General features: G+C 43.0%; 3 protein-coding genes and 1 long non-coding RNA gene across 6 annotated transcripts; 2 read left to right on the top strand and 2 right to left on the bottom strand.

Annotated features, from left to right (window-relative positions):
- Positions 1-2,700: 2,700 nt before the first annotated feature.
- On the top strand, positions 2,701-7,128 carry gfi1aa (growth factor independent 1A transcription repressor a). Of its 2 annotated transcripts, XM_019877848.1 has the most exons (6): positions 2,703-2,902; positions 3,001-3,177; positions 5,012-5,379; positions 5,775-5,912; positions 6,028-6,193; positions 6,779-7,128. In XM_019877848.1, the coding sequence occupies exons 1-6, from the start codon at positions 2,791-2,793 to the stop codon at positions 6,955-6,957; spliced, it is 1,140 nt and encodes a 379-aa protein (XP_019733407.1). In that variant the 5' UTR covers positions 2,703-2,790; the 3' UTR covers positions 6,958-7,128. The 2 variants fall into 2 exon arrangements, with proteins under 2 accessions (XP_019733406.1, XP_019733407.1); XM_019877847.1 differs by having other exon boundaries at positions 2,701-2,902; positions 5,775-6,193.
- A 1,115-nt stretch (positions 7,129-8,243) lies between these two features.
- On the bottom strand, positions 8,244-15,294 carry rpap2 (RNA polymerase II associated protein 2). Of its 2 annotated transcripts, none has more exons than XM_019877841.1 (12): positions 15,197-15,294; positions 15,061-15,127; positions 14,698-14,812; positions 14,454-14,552; positions 14,310-14,375; positions 14,112-14,200; positions 13,804-13,839; positions 12,336-13,275; positions 11,662-11,759; positions 11,464-11,544; positions 10,375-10,443; positions 8,244-8,485 (listed from the first exon to the last, which is right to left on the bottom strand). In XM_019877841.1, exons 1-12 carry the CDS (start codon positions 15,240-15,242, stop codon positions 8,341-8,343), a joined length of 1,851 nt encoding a protein of 616 aa, XP_019733400.1. In that variant the 5' UTR covers positions 15,243-15,294; the 3' UTR covers positions 8,244-8,340. The 2 variants fall into 2 exon arrangements, with proteins under 2 accessions (XP_019733400.1, XP_019733401.1); XM_019877842.1 differs by having other exon boundaries at positions 15,085-15,127.
- On the top strand, positions 15,291-21,132 carry glmna (glomulin, FKBP associated protein a). Its single transcript, XM_019877843.1, has 19 exons — positions 15,291-15,364; positions 15,588-15,665; positions 15,858-15,983; positions 16,259-16,372; positions 16,440-16,548; positions 16,712-17,006; positions 17,091-17,190; positions 17,587-17,768; positions 18,402-18,455; positions 18,683-18,713; positions 18,862-18,951; positions 19,057-19,098; positions 19,322-19,395; positions 19,757-19,841; positions 19,925-20,034; positions 20,204-20,267; positions 20,579-20,714; positions 20,777-20,847; positions 20,928-21,132. The coding sequence occupies exons 2-19, from the start codon at positions 15,627-15,629 to the stop codon at positions 21,015-21,017; spliced, it is 1,812 nt and encodes a 603-aa protein (XP_019733402.1). The 5' UTR covers positions 15,291-15,364; positions 15,588-15,626; the 3' UTR covers positions 21,018-21,132.
- Positions 15,990-20,865, bottom strand: LOC109520548 (uncharacterized). The gene is made up of 5 exons (XR_002169198.1): positions 20,765-20,865; positions 18,573-18,956; positions 18,379-18,510; positions 16,234-16,309; positions 15,990-16,160 (listed from the first exon to the last, which is right to left on the bottom strand). It is a non-coding gene; the product is annotated as an uncharacterized LOC109520548 (long non-coding RNA).
- Positions 21,133-21,206: the final 74 nt, after the last annotated feature.

Here is a 21,206-nt window from a genome sequence, read left to right as displayed (position 1 = left end):
TACTGGTACTTGTGTAAAACAACTGATTTATTTAAGTGAAAGTGAAAAGGCATAGTCCCTGAAATGCACTTAAATGGCAAAAGATACCAATCGATTGTTAATTAGATACATTCACTTTGTTTGTTTGTTTGTTTGTTTGTTTGTTTTTTTACATACAGGCTTCCTGTTCTGTCTGCCTCTCTTGGTCGTTGTTTTGCTTATGTGCCACAGGACGGGTTGTAACTGGGAAAGTAAATTTCTGGTGTGTTCTACATACCTGGCCAACAAATCTGATTCTCAGACACAATCATATGTTTTTTTTCTGCTTTATAACTCATAACTTCTGCTCACAGTCATTTATTCTTTATCCTCTGCAAAGAACAACTCATATTACTTCGTATAGTAAATCTGTATGTCTGTCTTGTACTGGCCCCGGGTGGGGCGAAGAATTGGTATTTTGTTGCACCACCACCCACCCCACCCCACAACTGTCCAAGACCCAATACCGTCAAATCAGTAACAAAAAGCAAAGAAATGACATGCGGTACGATTTGGTGTGAGAGCAGGCGAAAAAATAAACAAGGTGTCAGACCAGCTCCTGTGTGAAAGAAGAACAAGAGTCTTGTGGTGTAGCGGCATCCAGAAAATCATATTCACTGCGTTCACACTCTGCTCCTATCTGCGGGTTGCACTCGAGCCACCTCCAAGGTGAAGTTGGTTAAAAATGGTGGCATGTGAAATTGTATTCGTTCATTCTCAACAGTCGATTGGCTTGATTTTGGAGCATTTCTCTTACCTGCATTGCTTCCAGCGAGTTTGATATATTTTATGTCAACAATTTCTGTTCTGACTCAAATCAGAATGGAGCAGTCATGTAGAGATGGTTTACGAGGGGCCGGGTTGGGGGAGTGGGGGTGGGGGGGGCGTTGTCACTCTGCGGTTAGGCTGCAGGAGTCAAAGGAACCTGTGAGGGGATGAGATAGCGATTTGTGGTTTACACCGAGATGCAGGACAAACGGACTCAACAAAGCCTCCGACCAAGGAGAATCAGTTTGACAGTTCAGGCTTTGGGGTCGTAAATCCGTCCGGGTGTTTATGAAAAATCAGTTTATTTAGTTGGATTGCGCGGCTTGAAATTTATTGCCTTGAAATTTTGAGTTCACGCAATTTTTTTTTTAACAGTGTATATGCATTAGTCATGTACAAAATAGTCGAGTGTTATTTTATTTAAAAAGAGAAAAAAAATTAAACTTTTTTTGGGGTGGAAGCGTATTGTGAGGAACCAATTGATTACATTTGCATCAATTTTAATGGTGAAAACTGATTTGTGATGTTTTGAGTTACAAACGTGGTCATGTAATGAATTCAACTCATAAATCAAGGCACAACTGCAAAACATTTTTCCTGAGATGGACGATTAGTTTGAGAAAAGCCACAAAGATGGAAATGTCATTAAGCAACTTTTTAGCAACAAATCCATCCTCCTTTAACAATATCCTCAAAAAACGAGTTGGCAACACTGTTTTGTACACAAATGAGGACGGCTGGTGTGTGTGTCGGCTGCAGTATCAGCGACACTGTGAGTATGGGGCCATGTGCTCTAAAGTGTGGTGCCTATATCACACTCGCTTCAGCTGCATCAAACAACCTCCGTTCCCACACGGAACACAAATCCACACCACTTTGACCTTGGCTATACGGCCCAAATCTTTGATAGGATTTGAAACTGACAGATTTCCTAGCAGATGTCATGTTGCGGTTTCCTATTTATGTGCCATTTGCAATCGGCAAGGTACACCAATCCACCCCCCCCCCTGCCCCCCATGTCATCACGGGCAGACTAATTGAGTGCATGCAGGTAGGGGGTTTTAATGCTGTAAAACAATCAGGCTGAAGTCAGTGGTAAGCTGAAGCAGAGCAACTGTAAAGTTACACCTGAAGTCTCCACCAGCAGGCTGTTGTGCAAGGCTGCTGGCCGGCCGGCCGGCTCATTAACGGGATCGGCTTACAAGCAGCCGAACAAAAAGGTCTCTGTATGTATCAACCTGCCTCGGTCATCCACGATACACACGCAAGCTCATTTTAGGTCTGATTGTATTCACGTCATGCAGTTACTCTCTATTTGTCTTAGCGTCGTCTTATCTTTCATTTCTGCCAAAGAGGTCTGAAGAAATGACAACGTACTGGCAAAACTAAAATGACATCGTTTTTTTGGGAAGTAAAGTCAGCTTGGTAGGTTTTACAGTGTACGTGTAAAACAGTGGAAATAAAGACATTCCTAAGTGATCCTCAAAATTTGACTGTAGTTTACACACAAATAAAAACACATTGGTTGTGAGTGATCTCATTGTGCAGGTGTACCTAATGTTGTGACCACCATGTGCATCTCACAACAGGGCGGTTTGCAAATCAAACACTAAAAAAAGTCAACCCGAGCCTTTGGCATATGGTGGCAATAATAGTACAGCACGACAAATAAATGACATCATGTACATACTGAGGATTAATGGCTGTGTAAATACTGTTCCTAATGTAATGGCTCTGAGTATATATCTCCGTTGATTTTGATTTAGTCAATCATGAGTAAATGTATCTGTGCGTATATTCTAACTTTTGGGAGGGGAGGGGGCGATTTGTCAACTTGCTACGCAACACCTGGCAAGCACTGCGGTCTTGCTGCGCATGCGTAATGGTTAAAAGGGGGGGGGGGGAATAACCACCCTAACCCCACATGGCTGGAGAGCGAAGAAGCGCTCCAGTCAAGTGAGAGGCAGTGACAAGTACACAGAGAGTTGACTCACTTTAAGTATCATGCCGAGGTCTTTCCTGGTGAAGAGTAAGCGGGCCCACAGCTACCACCAGCCCCGATACGTGGACGACATCTCCATCGGCCTGGATACGCTTCTGGCTCACATAAGCGCAGGTTGGTCATGCGTAAATACGCACGCAATCACGCACCGAATGAAGGAGATTTTTAAAAACACATTTTTTAAAAACAGTTTCTTCTGTTACAAACCTAAGAGACAAAATGTCAAGTGGACTCGAATTTGGAGGCCGTGACCACGGACAGGCTGTCCCCGGGGCCCCAGGTCCTGTCCCCGGGTTCTCTGCCGTCCAGTTCCCCGCGGAGTTGCGGTGCGAGCGACCGAGCCTCGGACTGTGATTTGTGGCGTCCTCCGTCCCCGTCCTCCTCTCCAGGTTTATTTTCAAATTTTCTTGAGGTTGCCTTAACGTGCAGTCCGACGCAATTGCCATATTTACTGTACTTTGAAAACTTTGACTAACGTTTGACATGGAGGTGAGGATCAACTGTTAAAAGTTTGCTTTTTCCATTTAAAAAAATACACTTTAAAACACAAAAATAACACAGAGAATTTCACATTAAAAAGGAAACAAATAATCAAATTAATTGTAATTTTACAAAGACATCCAAAAAGAACTACTTTAGGTCCTTTTTGATCTCATTTCGACTTTCACATTTATCATGTTTATATTGTGACCCACCAAAATTAACTATCACGCAATTTTTTTTTTTGTTTGGACTAATGTCTTTTAAGCCACTGAAAGTCGTAAAATAAAAGTCGTATTATTTTCGTTAATTTTACTCATCGGATTTGTGTCTACTATATATGTCAATAAGAACTTAAGTAAATACAATATTCTCGGGGTTACACTAATGTTTTCTTTTATGCCATTGAGTTATATTTAATGTCATGTTTTTTTTTTCATTTAACTCATGAGACTATTATCCATCGTAATAAACATCTAAATTAAAATGAAATGTATGGAATGGCCAGTTGAAGACTGTGTAATTTTTTTATATGATATAAACATTATGGATAAAAAGGAGATTTGTAGATGCCATCATAAAATCACAATACTTTTAGTTAATTGTATTAAAAAAAACAAACAAAAAAAAAACATCAACCGCACATTGTTTCACATTCAGATACATATCCGTGTAATGTATTGCATTTTTAGAACATGCAAACAGACAACATTGAATAATTTCGCTTCCATATCAAAAGTTAGTAAAAGCTGATTTGGTTTCGCTATATGCATCATTCCAGAATTGGAGAATTTAGACCACAGATTTGATATATTAAGATATCTTTTCCTGAAAATATGAGCAACACAGTTTCATAAGTTTGAGTCACACACTCCCTTACTGCTCAAAAAATGGAGAAAAAAAATAGAAGAGATGACTTACGTTAGTCTACCCGTGGTCAGTGCAATTAACTTGATCATGTAATATCTGCTGAGTCATGTAGCTCATTTTTTTTTCCTCTTCCTTGAGATGGCTAAAAAGGTTTTCGGAACAGTCGGAGTAGCGTGGATGTTGAGAGGCACAACTCCGGAGCATAATCTGTGATAAAAATATATACAGTGCCTGAAAATTTTCTGTCATATTCAGGAGGTGAAGGGACCTTTCCTCAAGTATATGCCCCGTCGAGTCCCGACAGGATCCCCCCTCCACATACACACTAACCTATTATTGATCCACCGATCGATGCGCAACAGCGGGTGTTGTTCAACATTTTGCATATCATGATTAATTGCGGCTCCTTCTTGTGTGCGCAACTTGACCACGGGAGAGCAACATATCACAGTCACGAAGACACAAATATGAGTTTCACAATTACTGTGAGTCAGTCAGTGAGTGACGTGCAGTCATGTTCGTCTTTTTTTGCAGAGGATAAATAATATATGCCAATGAGTATTGTTATATTATCTGTTGACATGTTGCTGGTTGGTTGTGTTTAAATATCCGGCGTTTAAATGAAGGGTTATAATACTGCTACGTAGATATGCTATACATTTGCCCATCTATGGCATTTCCCACTATGTGTTAGCATTGAACGAGCAACAGTAATCTTGATTGCCGCCATATGGCTCTTGTGTCTCACATTTCCACTCGTGAGGCAAAGCAAAAAAAAAATCATCTGAATGACTGCTTGTATCTTGACAAACTTGTAAGTAGGCTCACTTGCATTTCAAAGCACCATTCCGCTCACATTTGATCGCATTCCAGATTCGGAAGAATGCTCTACACCGACTGCGGAGGACGGCCAACACTTCAACATGTCCCTCTTCCCCGCTTACCCCTGGTGGTCCTACCCCTCGTCGGACCTGAGGCACGCCGGCCCGGCTCCGTACCACCGACGCCTGGACCAGCTGGACCTGCAGCAGGGCCGCGCCGAGCCTCGGACCAAAGGATGCTATCAGGACTGCTCGGCTCCGATCCAAATCCAACAAATGTGCGGGAGGAGGAATGCTGACATGTTTGGGGACTTCAAGGAGAAGCCACGTGGGTCTGAAATTATCAAGAGTGAAGAGGAGTTTATGTGCGTCAACCAGCTGGACCCTGGTGAAGCCTATAAGTGCATCAAGTGTTACAAGGTAATGTTACACTACCTGCCATGATAGCTAGCTAGCCAGCTACCTAGCTAGATAGAGAGATAAGCTAGCTAAGTAGCTAGCTAGCTAGCGAGATAGATGGGATTGAACGGATTTGTTGACCAGTCGACTTTACTACTCTGCATCAACCTTTAATCAACGATGCCATCGATTAATCGACTTTCAGCACATAACGTTGAATAGAAAATAAATCTGAAGTCATTCAACAAACACATGTACATATATATATATATATATATATATGGAGAGAGATTTAATATAAAATATAGAAAATATTAAATATCTATTTTTTTTAACAGAAATGAAACAAATTAATGACCCGTGGACAATCTTGACGCCACAATGTGAAAAAAGTAGTCAATCATTTGTGCCAAAAGGTGTTCTCCACGCCCCACGGCCTGGAGGTCCATGTCAGGCGGTCACACAGCGGGACACGTCCTTTCGAGTGCGGGATTTGCGGCAAAACCTTCGGCCACGCGGTCAGCCTGGACCAACACAGGGCGGTACACTCACAGGTATGTGCGTTATACATCTCAATCACAGCGCAAAAACTGGGGAACCCCGATAGGCGTCACGTTGCGTTTAAAGCGACGCTTGCACGTAAAAATCCAAACATGCTTGTGTGTACAGGAGAGGAGCTTCAGCTGCAAAATCTGCGGGAAAAGCTTCAAGCGCTCGTCCACGCTGTCCACGCACCTTCTCATCCACTCGGACACGCGGCCGTATCCGTGTCAGTATTGCGGGAAGAGGTTCCATCAGAAGTCGGACATGAAAAAGCATACGTTCATCCACACAGGTAAGAGACGGACAAGATGGAAATCAATTGAGCATTTATCCCATGTGCTTAAAATCCACCTTGAGGTTCTCGTGCTAATACACACTTTGGTCTCGCTAGTAGGACAACTTTGACATGCTAGTATACAACTACATGTTACGACCAAAACTCTGAAATAGTTGACATTGATGTGCTACCAGTGAGCCGCAATTCTGCACACTAGTAAAATTAAAAGTACAATTGTTTTCCAATGCCTAGTGCCATTTTTGACCTACTATTTCACAATTAAATCCCACTGTCCAACTACTGTGCAGCACTAGTAACACTACTTGGACCGAGTAGCGGGCATCTATCACGTACTAGTAGCCCTGTGGACCCTACTCGTAGCACCACAATGCCTGCTTGTACGTAGTTTAGGATCACACGTTAACATGTCGTCGCGCCATTGGTATGCCAAAGTTGTCCCGCTAGTGTTCAGAAACGTCAGTCGTGAAAAAAATGTGACTCGTAAAACAGTCATTCTGCAGAACCGTCTTACCAGTGAGTACAAAACCTACTAGTACCCCAGCAAGATGTGTGAGTGACGCATTTGCCTTTTCCGTGCAGGCGAGAAACCGCACAAGTGCCAAGTGTGCGGCAAGGCCTTCAGCCAGAGCTCCAACCTGATCACGCACAGCCGGAAACACACGGGATTCAAGCCCTTCGCTTGCGACCTCTGCGGCAAAGGCTTCCAGAGAAAAGTGGACCTGAGGAGGCACAAGGAGACCCAACATGGACTCAAATAATCCTTTCCCTTTCCAAGCCTTAATTGCACTTTTTTTTCTATGTTGTTGTTGTTTTTTGTTTTTGCTAGATTGACGCATAAAAACACAATTGTGCTGTTGACTATTTATTATTTAGCCTGGCAAGACTGCACTGGGTTCTGTTATTTCCATGATGTACATGTATGCTTGTATCCTTTAAATAAATTATCTCTTCAAGATTTCAAATTTATGGATTGTTTTTTTTTTTTTTGCCTACTTAGATTGGAATGCATTTTGCTTCGCTAACCCTTTATTGAGCAAGTACACAAACCATCAACCTGCCAAACAGTTCAACATGGTTGCTTTGCAAGCTCATGGCCAACAATGAGACACTCAAAAGAGGCTGCGCCAGTGCCAAGGCCCAGTCCAAGTTTTCAATTGTGGATAAAGAGAGATGATAATACTAATAATAATAATAATAATAATGAACTGTAACTGCCATAGTTAAGTCATTGCATTATTAAAAAAGAGGCAGAGATGTGTTAAGCTATGTAAGCCATCAATCATATCACCAATCTCCCTGACTAAGTCATATCACTTTTACCACACAGAAGAAAAAAAAAACATTTTGGTGTGAGTGCCATCTGGTCAAAATCAAATACCAGACCCATATAACAAATGCAATTAGAGTGCCATAAAGGAGCCTGTAAAGGAAGTCTGCTGGACTAGCGTCACTTTTATGACCGATATGAAATATGCTCCAGTTGTCCACATCACGGCGTTTTTCCTGGTAAATCTTGGGTGTGATTTGTTTGGACACGCATGCAAGATTCCAAGCTCCAAAAGTTTCAAGGTTGTGATTTGCGCACGTCCCACCTGTGATTTTTGTAGCGAATGCTGCTGACTTTTCATGTATGTTCAATAACTTTAAAAACGAAAATGATGTAATAAATCATATGTGCAAAAGTCATATACATCATATTCGTCAGAGAGGCCGATTATTAAATGTAATAACTTGTGCAGACTGCCAAAGATAAGCTTTGCTTGTTGGAGCTCACTGGAACCAGTTTGGCTCATACCAACCGACCCGTGGAAACATTCTGACGTCATCGAGGGCCAGCGCTGCGGCCCTGCGAGGATATATTTTAAATTGGATTGGTTAATGAAATATTCCCGATGCAAGCAAATAGTTTACATGAACCAGCACCGGCGATTCTCAAGGCCCTTGGCAGATTCCAATAACATGGCAACCCAGAGGCTGAAATCGGATTGGATCAAAAATCTGAACATACACGTACTGTAACAGAAGAAAAAACACAAAATAATACTTGAATAAACAAAAATATAATCAATACCTTTATTTGGTTCAATTACAGAACCCATGATACAGTAAGTGGCCATTCCCTGAACTGGAATGTGAGTCTGTCAGTGCGGTGGGGGTTTAAATGCCTGGAGCAGGTTCAAGAGGTCTTGCTGCTGAAGGCCCAGTTCCTCCATCAGGGTGTTTACGTACGAGATTGACGACGGCGTCTTCAAGGCTTCGGCAACCACTGGAGACACATACGACAACCTGGATGGGGGAGTAGATTATTTAATTATTTAAGAATTGCCGTGAATTAAATGTAACAATATTTCATGCATCAGTCTGAAACCACAACTATGATGCAAACTACCATAAAGAACAAAAATATACAAAAAAAAAAAAAAAATTGTCACAGTGACAATAAAAACTGAGCGTTATCTATTTTTTTTTTTAGACCGCTTTTGTTTTGAATCTTAACATGGCTAATGTGGCTCAAGGATGACAATGATTCAGCGTCAATCATCTCTAATTGGACACTTGCAACCCCCCTCCCCCCAACACCTAGTTGTCTACGTATCTCCGTGGAGTTCGGTTTATCTGTGGTTCTCCTCAGGTTCCCGTGTTGCAAAGGTGGGTGGGGGGGGCATCTATTATTCAACCGACTTGGAACAAAAGAGGCCAGACGAGCTCCACAGCTGCTGGGCAGCAGATAGACAAGTGCACCACGCCAAATTATTCATGGCGGAAAAATAGTAGCTTGGATTTGAATGGCGACTGATGAAATCATGCGCTGCCACTGGCACCGGTTGCGATACAAGTGTGCTGTGTAAAATGAAAAGAAAAGGCAGCAGTCCATCGAAATGGAGATGCATCCAGCGGATATCGAGAAAGGATGACCAGTGAGCCGTAGCCGCCAGAAGTCTTGCAGCACAACTGCCATGGGAGGGCTGAAAAGAAAACTTGAAGTGTTCTGTCAGAGAACGCGTGATCTCGCCGGCAGCCAATCAGAGCCCACGAGGATGAATCAGAATCAGAATCAAATGAAGCTGCATCAAGGTTCATTATTTTATACAGCAGGACCGAGCCCAGCTGTCAAGCGGAAACGAATAACTGACGTCCTTCGAAAAAAGGTTAGAATTGTCAGAAGATGTCAGGCAAAGAACTCCTGTTATCTAAACGAAGCTCCTCAATTCACTTCAATAGTTCCTTGGGCAACAAAATGCTCCAAGGTTGTAGCAAAGCACTACTTTTGTCTCAATGTTCATTTTTTTTCAAATCAGGTCAAGGCACAACTGTATTTCGAGTTCACAAAAACACAAATATTTTGTCCACGACTGAAATAACTAGGATGTTGTTATGCGGGTGAGCTCGGACGTTGACGTGAGCCACTTGGGTCTCATAAATCAGAGCCGGGTGAAATCAGGGGAACCTTTTCCCAAGTGCCAGTTTAACGTGAATGTGTGTGTGTTTTAACATGAGAGGTGAACAGGGCTGCTTGTGTGCTTTCCGTCCTCCTTCACGGATCTGGAGTGGTACAATCTGGGTGAGATAAGGCCACAAAGCGCCAGTGTGTACTCAGATGGGAGGAGCACGGAACTGTCCGTGAACTGCCGTCGCCGCGATCGCACGCGCGTTCACGCCCCGCACGCCATATGGTGCGGCCGAGAAAATATCACAGGCACGGTGATGCCAAGGCACAGCGCAGGAGATTGATGACTTGCTTGCTTTTGTTTGTATGCAAAGCTGCACACAAAAAGTACACGATGGCAACATTTGCTACCGTGCCCATGCTCGATGGCACTTTGTCATTCTTTTTCTAGTTTGTCCCACTGGACTTCCTTCACACCAAAGTCATTTTATACCTTTCATGAGCCTTTCGTTGTGTCAGTGAATGAGAATGTGGAGTTAGCTGGCTGTTAAGTGGCTAACCAATTAGCCACTTTTGGTCTGAGTTGCGGCCATCGGCATTTCGTGAAGGAAAATGCTTACTACGTATTTGTTTCTTATTGTTTGCTCACTGAAGCTCCCAAACTGGACGTTCCCCGTCTTTGGTGGACTGTATTTTTGGATGATTGCAAATTATTTCGCCAACACCCACACTACAGCTCGGGGAGCACAGTTTGGGTGCCGCTGATTTAAGTCGAAGTCGCACTTACAGATGGAGAAGCGCTACGGCGATGAGGGTCCACTCTGGAGGTTTGTGGATGATGTTGGTGTTGGTAAACCTGTGATATTCGAAAAACAAAACAAAACAAAAACAGGCAAAGTCAGTCCCCCAATATGACATGTTGCTGTCTTTGCAAGGGCAAAAGCCCACATTCAGGCTTGTCGTGGATATAACTCTCATGGATAAATAGAGGAAGTGGCACAAACATGGCTTTGCTGTACAAGGTGCCATGATGTATGTTTGTCTGGCAACAACGCATATCCTTTGGGTTTTTTGTTCAAGTGTGTCCGCAGGGCCTCTCGGCAGAAAACAAAAGAATTCCTGGAAGCCAAACTTCTCTTAAATCACTGACACGGTGATTTAATAGCAAACCTGTTGAAAACGACTTTGACGGCCAAGGGGAACAAAGTATGGATTTGTTTGTAACGTTTATTCCTTCATTTCCCACCGGTGATCCTATCAAGATGTGCATCCATTTTCCACAGCACGTATCCTCATTAGCCGATCCGAACTGACTTTGGGGAAGGGACGTGGCATACGCTGGACTGGTCGCCGGTCAATCGCCGGGCACATGAATACAAACAAGCATTCATACTGACATTCACAACACGACAGGATGGACAACTGAGAGTCTTCGTTAAACCAGAACCTCAGCATGTTTTTAAAATTGCCCCTCCCTTCGACTCTCTCCTCCTTTCTACGGATTAGGCATCACTTCCTTGTTTTTGACCATTAGCGTTGCTTTGAGTCAGCCGGGCGATTCGGCAATGTTGCCCAATTTGATGATCAGATTTATTCCTTCTTTTTTGCCTTGCGTACACAACTTGAAATGCTGTTTTATGTCACATCACCTCTTAATACTCACTGCATTTACTGATCTTACAGGTTGTAGTGACAAGAACATGAGCGCTATTATTGTTTTGTTTTTTTTCATCTCAGTGAGCCGAGTTGTATTGCTTGCAATTTAGCAGAGCATCCCGTAAGATGAGGAACGAGGTGGCATCGGTTGCTGCCGTGAAACCTGAATCCGTCCCAATGGAAGTGTGTGTGCGCGTCTCTGTAGGTGTGTTGCACTGACCTGAATGTCCTGACCAGGTTGTTGAGGTCACTGGTGATGTCACTCAGGGTGAGACTCAGCGGACCCAAAATGTTTCTAAGACTGCATATCAAAAAGGACAGAAATGACAAGGCATCGAGTAAATCCACAAATCCGAGCTTTTTTTTTTTTTTCACCACAAATATGTGCAGAATAAAATCATGAGGATTGTGGACACACCAGCTGGCGAGCTTCTCCACTGTGATTCGCTTCTGGATGAGGTGCTGAGCTTTGGAGTCAACCAGTGGCAGAGCCGGAGAGTCACTTGTGCTCTGGTCCTGGAAGTGAGACAAACACGTGACACTTTTTTTAAAATCATAATGTCTTAAAATGTTTTGCTGATGAAAGTATTTTTTTAAAATCATAATGTCTTAAAATGTTTTGCTGATGAAAGTATTTTTTTTAATCAGTGTTTTAAAATGTGTCGCCAATGAAAATACTGGGCGCATATTAAGACACGATGGTACAAATAGGCAAAGTTAGGGGACTGAGTTGAGAGGAGTTACATTTAAGTCACCAATTTTGGGACTTGCTTAGCTTGAAGTTAGGAAATGCTTGACTTTGGCTTGGTATTTTTGAGACCGACTTTGACTTGAACTAATTGAGATTACAATGCTTGCCTGTTTACATTTGAAAATCAGTATTTTCAATATAGTGGACTCATTTTTCCCCAAAGTAAGTTGGGACTTGCTTGAACCTTGGAGGTTAAGACGCGAGGCCAAGCTCGAAAAAAATCACTGAAACATCAGTGGCTCTACTTGCCTCTCTCCCAAGTCCTAAGTGCTACCGATGGGTTTCTTTAGCGCCCCCTTGTGGCGACTAACTTTCATTCATCTTTCTCTCCCATCACTCACCTCGTTTCCATTCACCCTCTGTGGCTCCTCAGGCATAATCCAGGTGCCTTTGTAAAACTCTCTGACTTTGAGCACCATCTGCTGGGTTTCCCTTTTGAGAGCCTCATAGTCTGGAGCCGCCGCCGTGGTTCTCCGCTCCGCTCTTCCACTGACCTCGGTCACATCATCCTCAAGGTCATCTTCATCCAGTTCCTCGTCTTCCTCCTCCTCTTCTTCTTCTTCTTTCAGGTATGTAGAGGGAGAGTCAAGTGTACAGTTAGCGCCGTGCAGGAATTTAAGGCTCTCATCTGTGAGCCATTCGTTCAGGGTCGCTCTCAAGGATTCAAGGAGACTGTGTCCAATCAGGTTGTGTTTTGCTTCGGGGGCGTGGTTCTTGAGAAGACCCCGTAACCCCGACACCCCTCGCTTGCTCACCCCCACCTGGATGATGTCGAGGCTCGGCCGACTGTCTGCGCTTAACTCGGCCGGTGAACCGGTTTCTCTCGAGTGAGTTGATTCATTCATGGGAGAGGCTGGAGTTGGCGATGCCGTGTGGAGGCTGCATGAAACCAGTTGACCCATCACCTCTTCCACTTTGGCTTCCTCGCGCGATTCTTCACGGTTGGTCTCAAAAGACTCATCCCGTCTCATTGTGTCTTCCTTTTCTGCTCTCTGCTTTTGTTGACACCGTCTCCTCTCTGCCTCCCCCCGTCCAACTCCCTCACCTTCGTTTTTACGTCTTGGCCGGTCACCCCAGTGCACCCTGGATCTGCGTTCCCGGGAGACCACGCTAGAAATGAAGTCCTGCTCCCGTTCGTCATCGCTGCTGTAGTCGTCGTCGTTGCAGCCGGCTGTGTAGCAACGCTCCTGAGGGTCCTCGCATTGAATGCTCAGCGGTTGTTCAATATCCTCCTCCTGGAGACACTTGGCTGTCAGACACACCTCCTCACCAGAACTTCCACTGGACACAAGAGTTCGTATATTTGATGCTGGTATACATTATTTCACAATAGTGAGTGCACCCCTCACACTTTTGTAAATATTTATTTTCTTGGGACTACGCCTAATAAATGACATTTTGCTCCAATGTTAAGTAGTCAGTATTACAGTCTAATTTGCTTTACTACTTAGACAGACCTGCTCCTTATCTACCACTGAGTCCTCCTGACACAAATGGATCACATCACCCCGGCAGGGAAAATTATTGGCCCAATTAGGGCATTTTCACTTAGGGGTGTGCTCACTTTTGTTGTCAGCAGTGAATGGCTCTGTGTTGAGTTATTTTGAGTTGACTGTAAATGTCCACTATTACACAAGCTGTACAGTGTACACCAACTACTTAACATTGAAAAAAACATTTCTTCAATGTTGTCCCATGAAAAGTAAAAAAAAATGTGCAAAATGTGAGGGCTGTGCACACTTTTATGAGATACTGTAAAGAAAAAAAAACAGTGTGATGGAATGTTATCACTGAAGCCAAAATACATACATGTCTCCTTTCTTCCTCAGCTTGATTTCTGGGCGTCTGCAAGAAGATTCAATGATTTTCACTTCATCATTCACTTTATCATACGGCACTTTTACTCTCTACTTGGGAATATTACTGCCATTAAAAGTAAAACAAGAACAAGAACAAAATGATGGAATCAAGAGAATAATGTGGAACTTGAGTACAAGATGCTTATTTGTGGCCACAAAGTAGGTGTAATGTGCACAGGAAATACTAATTTATAGTTTTAATATCATTCGGACATAACTAAATGAAGTGATCTTTTGACGTGTGTTAGCCACACATACCGCTCATCCTGCCTGAGCCAAAGTGGTGCCTTTGATATCTGCAGCTCAAATTCTTTGGATGCTTTATAGCAAAAGTTACTGCAGAAACACTGCATGGAGAGAAAGTCACAAAGAAAGTCACAAAAATTCATGTTCAGATGCAACATGTACTGTATAGCTCATCAATTATTCTATTCTACCATATGTAGCAGCAGTCACCTTGCGCTCTGTGATATCATACACCTTATTAGTCTTCGTCGAGATTGTGTACTGTTGCTTTGGGATCTGTAAGATAAACACATTCAAGTATGACACCGATAAAGTCCATTTGGTAATAAACATATGATCAACGGATGCATATACCTTTCCCAGTTTGTTTGAACATAAAGGATAACCACACAATTTGGTAATGAATCTTTCCTCCACAGCATCTCTGTAATTAGCACTGGTGATAAACTTGGCCTGTGTGGGGAAAACAATAACATATTAAGAAATATGAATTTGAAATACAGTACTGCAGTAAAGTCTAAATACATTAGATCCATAGGATGGGTACTCATGACTTTAAATTTGGAGGTAAGGGCAAAGAGAGTTGGACTGAACTCACACAGTCGAGCAAGAAGTCCTCACACACGCTGTCCTCCAGCAGACGCTCCACCACTTGCAAAGCTCTCTTCTCCAATTCCAGTCTTTCCCTCAGCGTCTCCCGGATCGATTCTCTCCTGAGAAACACGCATACAAGCATTACATTACAGTAACAAAGGTAACTGAATGTTAAAACAACACACCAGCTTATGAAGTTTATTAGGTTCAGAAATCCTGTCTGAGCTGAAAAAACACAAACGTGTGAGCTGCCTTTTTGTTGTTGTTGTTGTTATCCTGACATAAATGTAGCAGTTTTTGGTAGGCAGTTACCAAAAAAAAAAAAAGGGCTCAAAAAGGGGTTAGCAATACTGTCACTCCAACACACAAATGAAAAGACTTTATGAAAAACCTCCTTGCTTCTTCTTCACACAGCAGCTTGGCGTATTTTCCCCCTGCCACGACAAACAAACATCACGGTGAACGAACGGTAAGTAATTTGACAAAACAAACTCTTTAAGTACCTTTTTTAGTCGCTTTCGAGACAACTCTTCTTTCTTCCGACTCCATGTTGTTCCTGTTTGTGACGATATCAACTATGACCTGTGACGTCACATAAATACGGCAAGTCGGATGAGCCAAATGTTCATTCCCGACCCGGCGTGGTCTCTCTTTTGGTACTATATTTTCAGGTTGTTTCTTTTTCATTGTAAACTTTTAACTGCGTAATTGGTTACATGTAAATATTTGAGTAGATGCTGATAAAATTATGTAGATGTGTCTTTGTGAGTTTAATTGCTAAGCTAATGATGTGTCAAAGCTAGCACTGACTCGTCTGTTTACAGTTTACCAGTTAACTATAGTGTTAATGTCATTACGTATGATTCACACAAGTATTGTTCCTACATTGTTCAGCATTTAGTGTTTCAGGAGTGCCGTGTGAGGACAAAGGGAATGGCTCTGGATCAGTTCTGTGATGTGGTGCAAAGATGCGTGAGTCCAAACTGTTTTGTTCTTCTTCAACAAGAATTACACATTTTCATTCAATTCTAATGAGGTTATCCGTTCCATAATCCAGTGCAGTATTTTGCAGCCTTTATTGTACCAAGGTTCATGACCAATTAATTGAAATGATTAAAGTTCAATATGAGATGCTTTTCATCCATTTTTGTTTTTCCCATCTAGCAAGCGCTCCAAGCTGATAGCTACACCACCGAAGATCACGATGTCTTTATGATTGCTGGTCGGTCATGCATCGAGGAGGGACACAGTGCTCAAATGCTCAGTATTGTCCTGGATGACACAAATCAGGTACCTGAACAGCTTTGCGGGAAGAACCAACTATTACTAGCACTTAGATGGGGACCTTCTCTGCCCTTTCCTTCTTCTATTATGTTGCATGTTTTCGAGTAGACGTCAGAACCGGCTGGCGTTTTGCGGCATGTGTGGTGCCGCGCTGAAATGTGTAACTTCAAATTCAGATGTAGACTGTAAAAAACAAAAACAGATATAGCGGTACTCTTTTGGGCAGCACCTTTATTCTTTTTAGTCTGAATGTTACCATGAAAATGTTTCCTCCTGTGTAGGAACTGGTGAGATGTATGGGGTGGAACCTGCTGCCTCCTCTGGTTCAGGTTCTGTTGAAGAAGGACGACAAGAACCTTCCTCACTGTCTGGCCATTTTCAATCACCTACTTGAGGTTAAACTACATTCAATTGTGCCTTTTGTGTTTGAACGATGTTAATTTACTAGTTGTTCAATTTCAGACGTGCAGACCTAAAGAGCTGCTGATTGGTTTATTGGAGCAGTTGGAGCAGGAGGAACCTGTCGCCATAGCGGAGAGCCTCCATCTGCTGTTGAAGCCTTTGCAGAGAGGTTAGGGATTTCATCAGCCACCGCACTGTCTGTTTCAATCTTTTCCTGATCTTTATTGCGCCAAAGCACATATTTTACACCGGAAAAATCTCTTGGCACCCTACCAAACAAATGTCACAGAAATTGGAAACTGTTTCATGACATTGTGTCTCGATCCCGTCAGTGCTGCTGCGTCTGGGCAGCCGTAAGGCGTCGTCTTTGGGCATGGCTTTGTCCTCCGCCCTGGAGCAGGTTGCCAAACTGCCTGTGCCTCACACCAAAGAGCAGGAGGAAGATGACATCTTTTTGCTTGGTCGCTGCTGCTCTGACCTGACTGCCTTTGTCAAGCCCTTCGTCCAAGAGGCTGAACGGGAGCTCTGTAAAGGTGACAGCAAAGCGAGCGCGAGCTCCAAAAAGTCGGCCAAACTTGACGGGGTGTCACTGGATCAAGAGGAGCTGAGGACAGAGCTTCTGAAGTTGTGAGTGATGAGGTTGAGGTTTCCATTTCTTCACCGCGTTGACCCCTCCTCTCAGATTGAATGGCCTTTCTGTCCATCTTGCAGCTGCATGAGTACTTTGTGTCGTCCGCTTCTGGAGGTGCAACTCAATGATCCTGACGCTCTGGCTTTGTCTCCTCTGAGGGATTTGGCCACTGATATTTTGGTATGACAGTCTCCAGCCTCATTTGAATGTTCGTCCATCCATTTTCCACTATCATTCGGGTCATGGATTCGATGGAGTATATCCGAGTCTATTTTGTGCAAGAAGCGGGGTAACATAGACAGACAACCATTGACATTCACAAGTGAGGATAATGTAGACTGTTGACGCTTCCGTGCCGCGAACATGCATGCCCACTCCAGATACTCACTTGAATATACTATTGCTAATATTCTGGAAAAATATATTCAGGTGTAAATATTGTCTGTTCACTATTTGCAACACAAAAAGACAGCTGTGATGGGCTCCAGCTAATGAAGAAGAAAAAAAAAACGCGATTAAAGATGGCTAGGTGAACTTTCCATCTGAGGGTTGCTTTTGTGGGTGTGTGTCTGACAGAACAACCTCAATGCTATCGGAGAGTCGACGACGAGCCTCGTGTATCAGCCTCTCTCCAAGAGAAAAGAGGCGGCGGGCTTTTTAGAGGAAGAAGTGCGCTATCCCAAAGAGTCGCTAGCCAGCCTGGCTCACCTGGTGTTCGTTCATCACCTTGCTGCAGACACCTTCCCCTGTGTCTTCAAGTAAGACCCTTAAGTCTTCAGACTGGACTCAACTTGACTATTTACCCGAACCAAGTAACCGATAGCAACGCACTAATAATGCGCTCATGAGAGGCTGCCCTAGGTTAGGTTGCAGTATTGTATAAACAAGAATAAGGTACTGTCAGCCATGCATGCCGTTTCCTTGCTGTTCGTAAAATGGCCACAAGATGGTGCCTAAAGTATTAACGGCCGGTATCAGAAGCCTTTGCGAGTACCCGACACACTGAAATAAGGCAGGTATTGGCCCGATCTCGATACGTGGTATTAGTACTCTCCCATTCCTGAAATTTCACCTGAATGCCAACTATCCCTAACTTTTGAAACTAATGATACTGATATTTGTTGAAATGTATATTGACAAGTTGCAATGCTTCTGGGACAATGAACGGGCAGTTTTGTGTACAAAGAAAAGAGCACTGTACCTCCTCGGAAACAAACAGGAGGCTCATGAACTGGGGCTGCTTTGCTAAACCCGACATAGTCGTCTTTGTTGTCTTGAACCTGTGAGGAAAAGAGATGGCAGTTTTCTCGCAAGGTATTTATCACAGGAATGTTTAACTAACTGCAGAATGATAAATTATGCCCTTACTTATACGCTGCTCTGTCTTGCAGTCCTGTGTTCTGTCTTCGGTGCAATATGGATCACGTCAGCCTCCTGCTATCCAGGTGAATGCATTACACCACTCCTTAAATAGTGCTGGACCATCTTCAAATCTGTCCTCTGTTCAAAACACATCTTTCAACATCTGGTGTTAGAAACGCACTTCATGAGAACAAACCCACCTGATTGACAGCAGCGGTTGGTAGAAATTGTCGACACAATATGTGGACAATTTCTGGATTATCTTCAAGTTTCTCCTCATGTTGATTGATGTTATTTTTTTTTTTTTTAGAAGCGCAGACTTGAAGATTCAGAAAGGACTGGTAAATCATTTCTTGTAATGCTTTATGAAACTCAATGTGGCGTTTACACAAATAATATTTTTTAAAATTTACATAGCCATGTGTTCAATCCACACAAATAAAACAAATTGTAGCCGGTTGATGTAATTATGTGTATTCTGTGCCATAGGAGCTTTATGAAAAGTGTCTTGTGCGCGTAGAGGATAACAGTTTGCCCTCGGAACTGCTGCAAATGAAGACATTCCTCACTGTGCCTCAGGTCACCTAAACAAAACAAAACAAAAAAAAAAACTTTTTAAAAATGTGCACCTCTGATTTTTGCCAGTACATCCCGTTAATTTTTTTTAATGTGCTTTGTTTGTAGAACTTAACAAAGGTCATGACCATATGTCCAAGACACGATTTGGTGAGTGGATTATTTGCCAATTGCCTCATCCAACCATTTTATGAGCTACACTTTCACTCGTAGTGAGAATCCATGACAAGCGCTGTCGCAAATCTTTGGAAAGAGAGTCAGTCTAAGTTTCAGTAAATCCACAACCCCATTTACTATAGCGCTTGTATCTAATCGAATACTGAACGTTGTGGCTTCTGTGCATTAACATCAATCCCACGCTGTTCAATCACAGAGACGCAAAGGCTTGAAAGTGTTCCAGCTAAGCATCGACAAGTTCAATCTTGAAGCCAAATACAATTTTTTCAAGTAGGTTGCACCTCCATGCCTGAAAAGTCACATCAGTATGTAGATACCGTGCATCCATAAAGTATTCTGAGTGCTTCACTTTCCCCACATTTTAAGTAGCACCTCTTTTCCAAAATGGGTTAAATGGATTCCCCCCCCCCTCAGAATTCACAACATCTCATAATGACAGTGATATTTATTGAAAATGAGATTTTTATAGTTTTTTTTTCTTAACATAAACAAGCTGAATTTAGCAGAGGTGGAATTTTTTTTAGAGGCAGAAATTCATTTAGCCATTAAAATAACAAAAGTGAAGCACTGTGAATAATTTCCAGTTGCACTGTGTATCAGACTACAACCTTTTAACTTAGCTCATTTTCAGGTTCATGCTGAAAACAAGTCATCACTCCGGGGTCGAAGGCTACATCATCAAAAACATCCGAAGTCAGATCGATTTGGCCTTGCGGGTGAAGCGGCTCTTTTGACGTCACCGCGGGCATCATTTGGTGTTCTTTCTCTCATCGCGTTTGTCTTTTGCGCTTGTATGCAGCCCGGAAACGCGAACATCTGGTTTGAGGGATTTCGCTTGCCCCCTCTGCTGCAATTAGTCTTCACTCTCGCTGACGGCCCCGAGACCGACCTGCTGCAGTACTTGGACAGGTGAGGTCCATGTACCGGTGCGCTCCTTCTCCTCACTTGTAAGGCCACTTAGTGCACGAATAGAACAGCGAGGGCAGACTAAGAGAATGTCTTTCTAGCAGTGTTTTTCCTCCACTAGTCTATTATTATGTCAAGGTCTCTTTTTGGGACTGCCCCCCCCCCCCACCAGAATCATGGAGGCTCTGAATTTGCTGCGTTACCTCATCATCAGAGACAAAGTGACAGAGAACAAGGTGAGCTTCGGTATTACAACATTCAGCGACTTTTATCGTCACATTAGCGCCTTACTCGGGCTTTTTACACCAAATGCTGGCAAAAATAATACTTGACTCTCCAAATACCACCATCATGACCAACATTCATAAACAATAGTGTAGGTGTTGATTGCAAAACTACTATGCACAGTTGAAACATTAAACTTTCCTTAAATGCAAGAAGAGGGGGAAAAAAACAGGAACTCCCATTTCCATACGAATACAATTTTTTTTGGGTGCCTATTTTACATTCTCATGAATGCGTCTCATATGATGTATCAATGTCACAGACAGGGATCTGGACAGCGCTGTATAAAATAGAAGATGTGTTCTTGAAGCCCCTACGTGTTGGAATTAACATGTCGAGAGCCCACTACGAGAGGGAGCTCAGCACCACTACCACGGAGAACAAAAATAATGTCAAAGGTCAGTCCAACACACGTACTTGCTATTAAGTTATTGTAATTCGACTGTACCTTCCTCTCCAGAAACATCTGTCATTTCCGTATCCGTCGGTGACGAGAAGCTTCCGAGCATGACTTCAGAGTCTCAGATTCAGGTGGGTGGCTGATGTTCTGGGTTGAATTGTACTCTGAAGAGCTTTGTGATGATGTCGGCATAATTCATGTTCCCCACCAGGCCCTCCATTCAGCCCTGCACACCTTTGACATGATGGAGAGCGTACTGGTACGAATAGAGGAGCTCACAGAAGTGAAGAGCTCCATTTAAATGTTTGCATCTCTTTCATTTCACTCGTGGAAATGAAACATTTCTGTACAATGCAGTGATCTTCGTACTCAGATGTTTTTTTTAAAATAATTAAATCATGGCCATTTGGAACAATTATGAAAGTGTTCGTTTGTAAATGTGTCGCGTCACTGTGCACACAGGACACTACATAGCAACTACACTGTTTTT

The sequence above is a fragment of the Hippocampus comes genome, unplaced genomic scaffold, assembly GCF_001891065.2.
Source record: "Hippocampus comes isolate QL1 unplaced genomic scaffold, H_comes_QL1_v1.1 scaffold317, whole genome shotgun sequence".
In the NCBI taxonomy this organism is placed as follows: Eukaryota; Metazoa; Chordata; class Actinopteri; order Syngnathiformes; family Syngnathidae; genus Hippocampus; species Hippocampus comes.
This window is presented reverse-complemented; position numbering and strand designations above follow the sequence as displayed.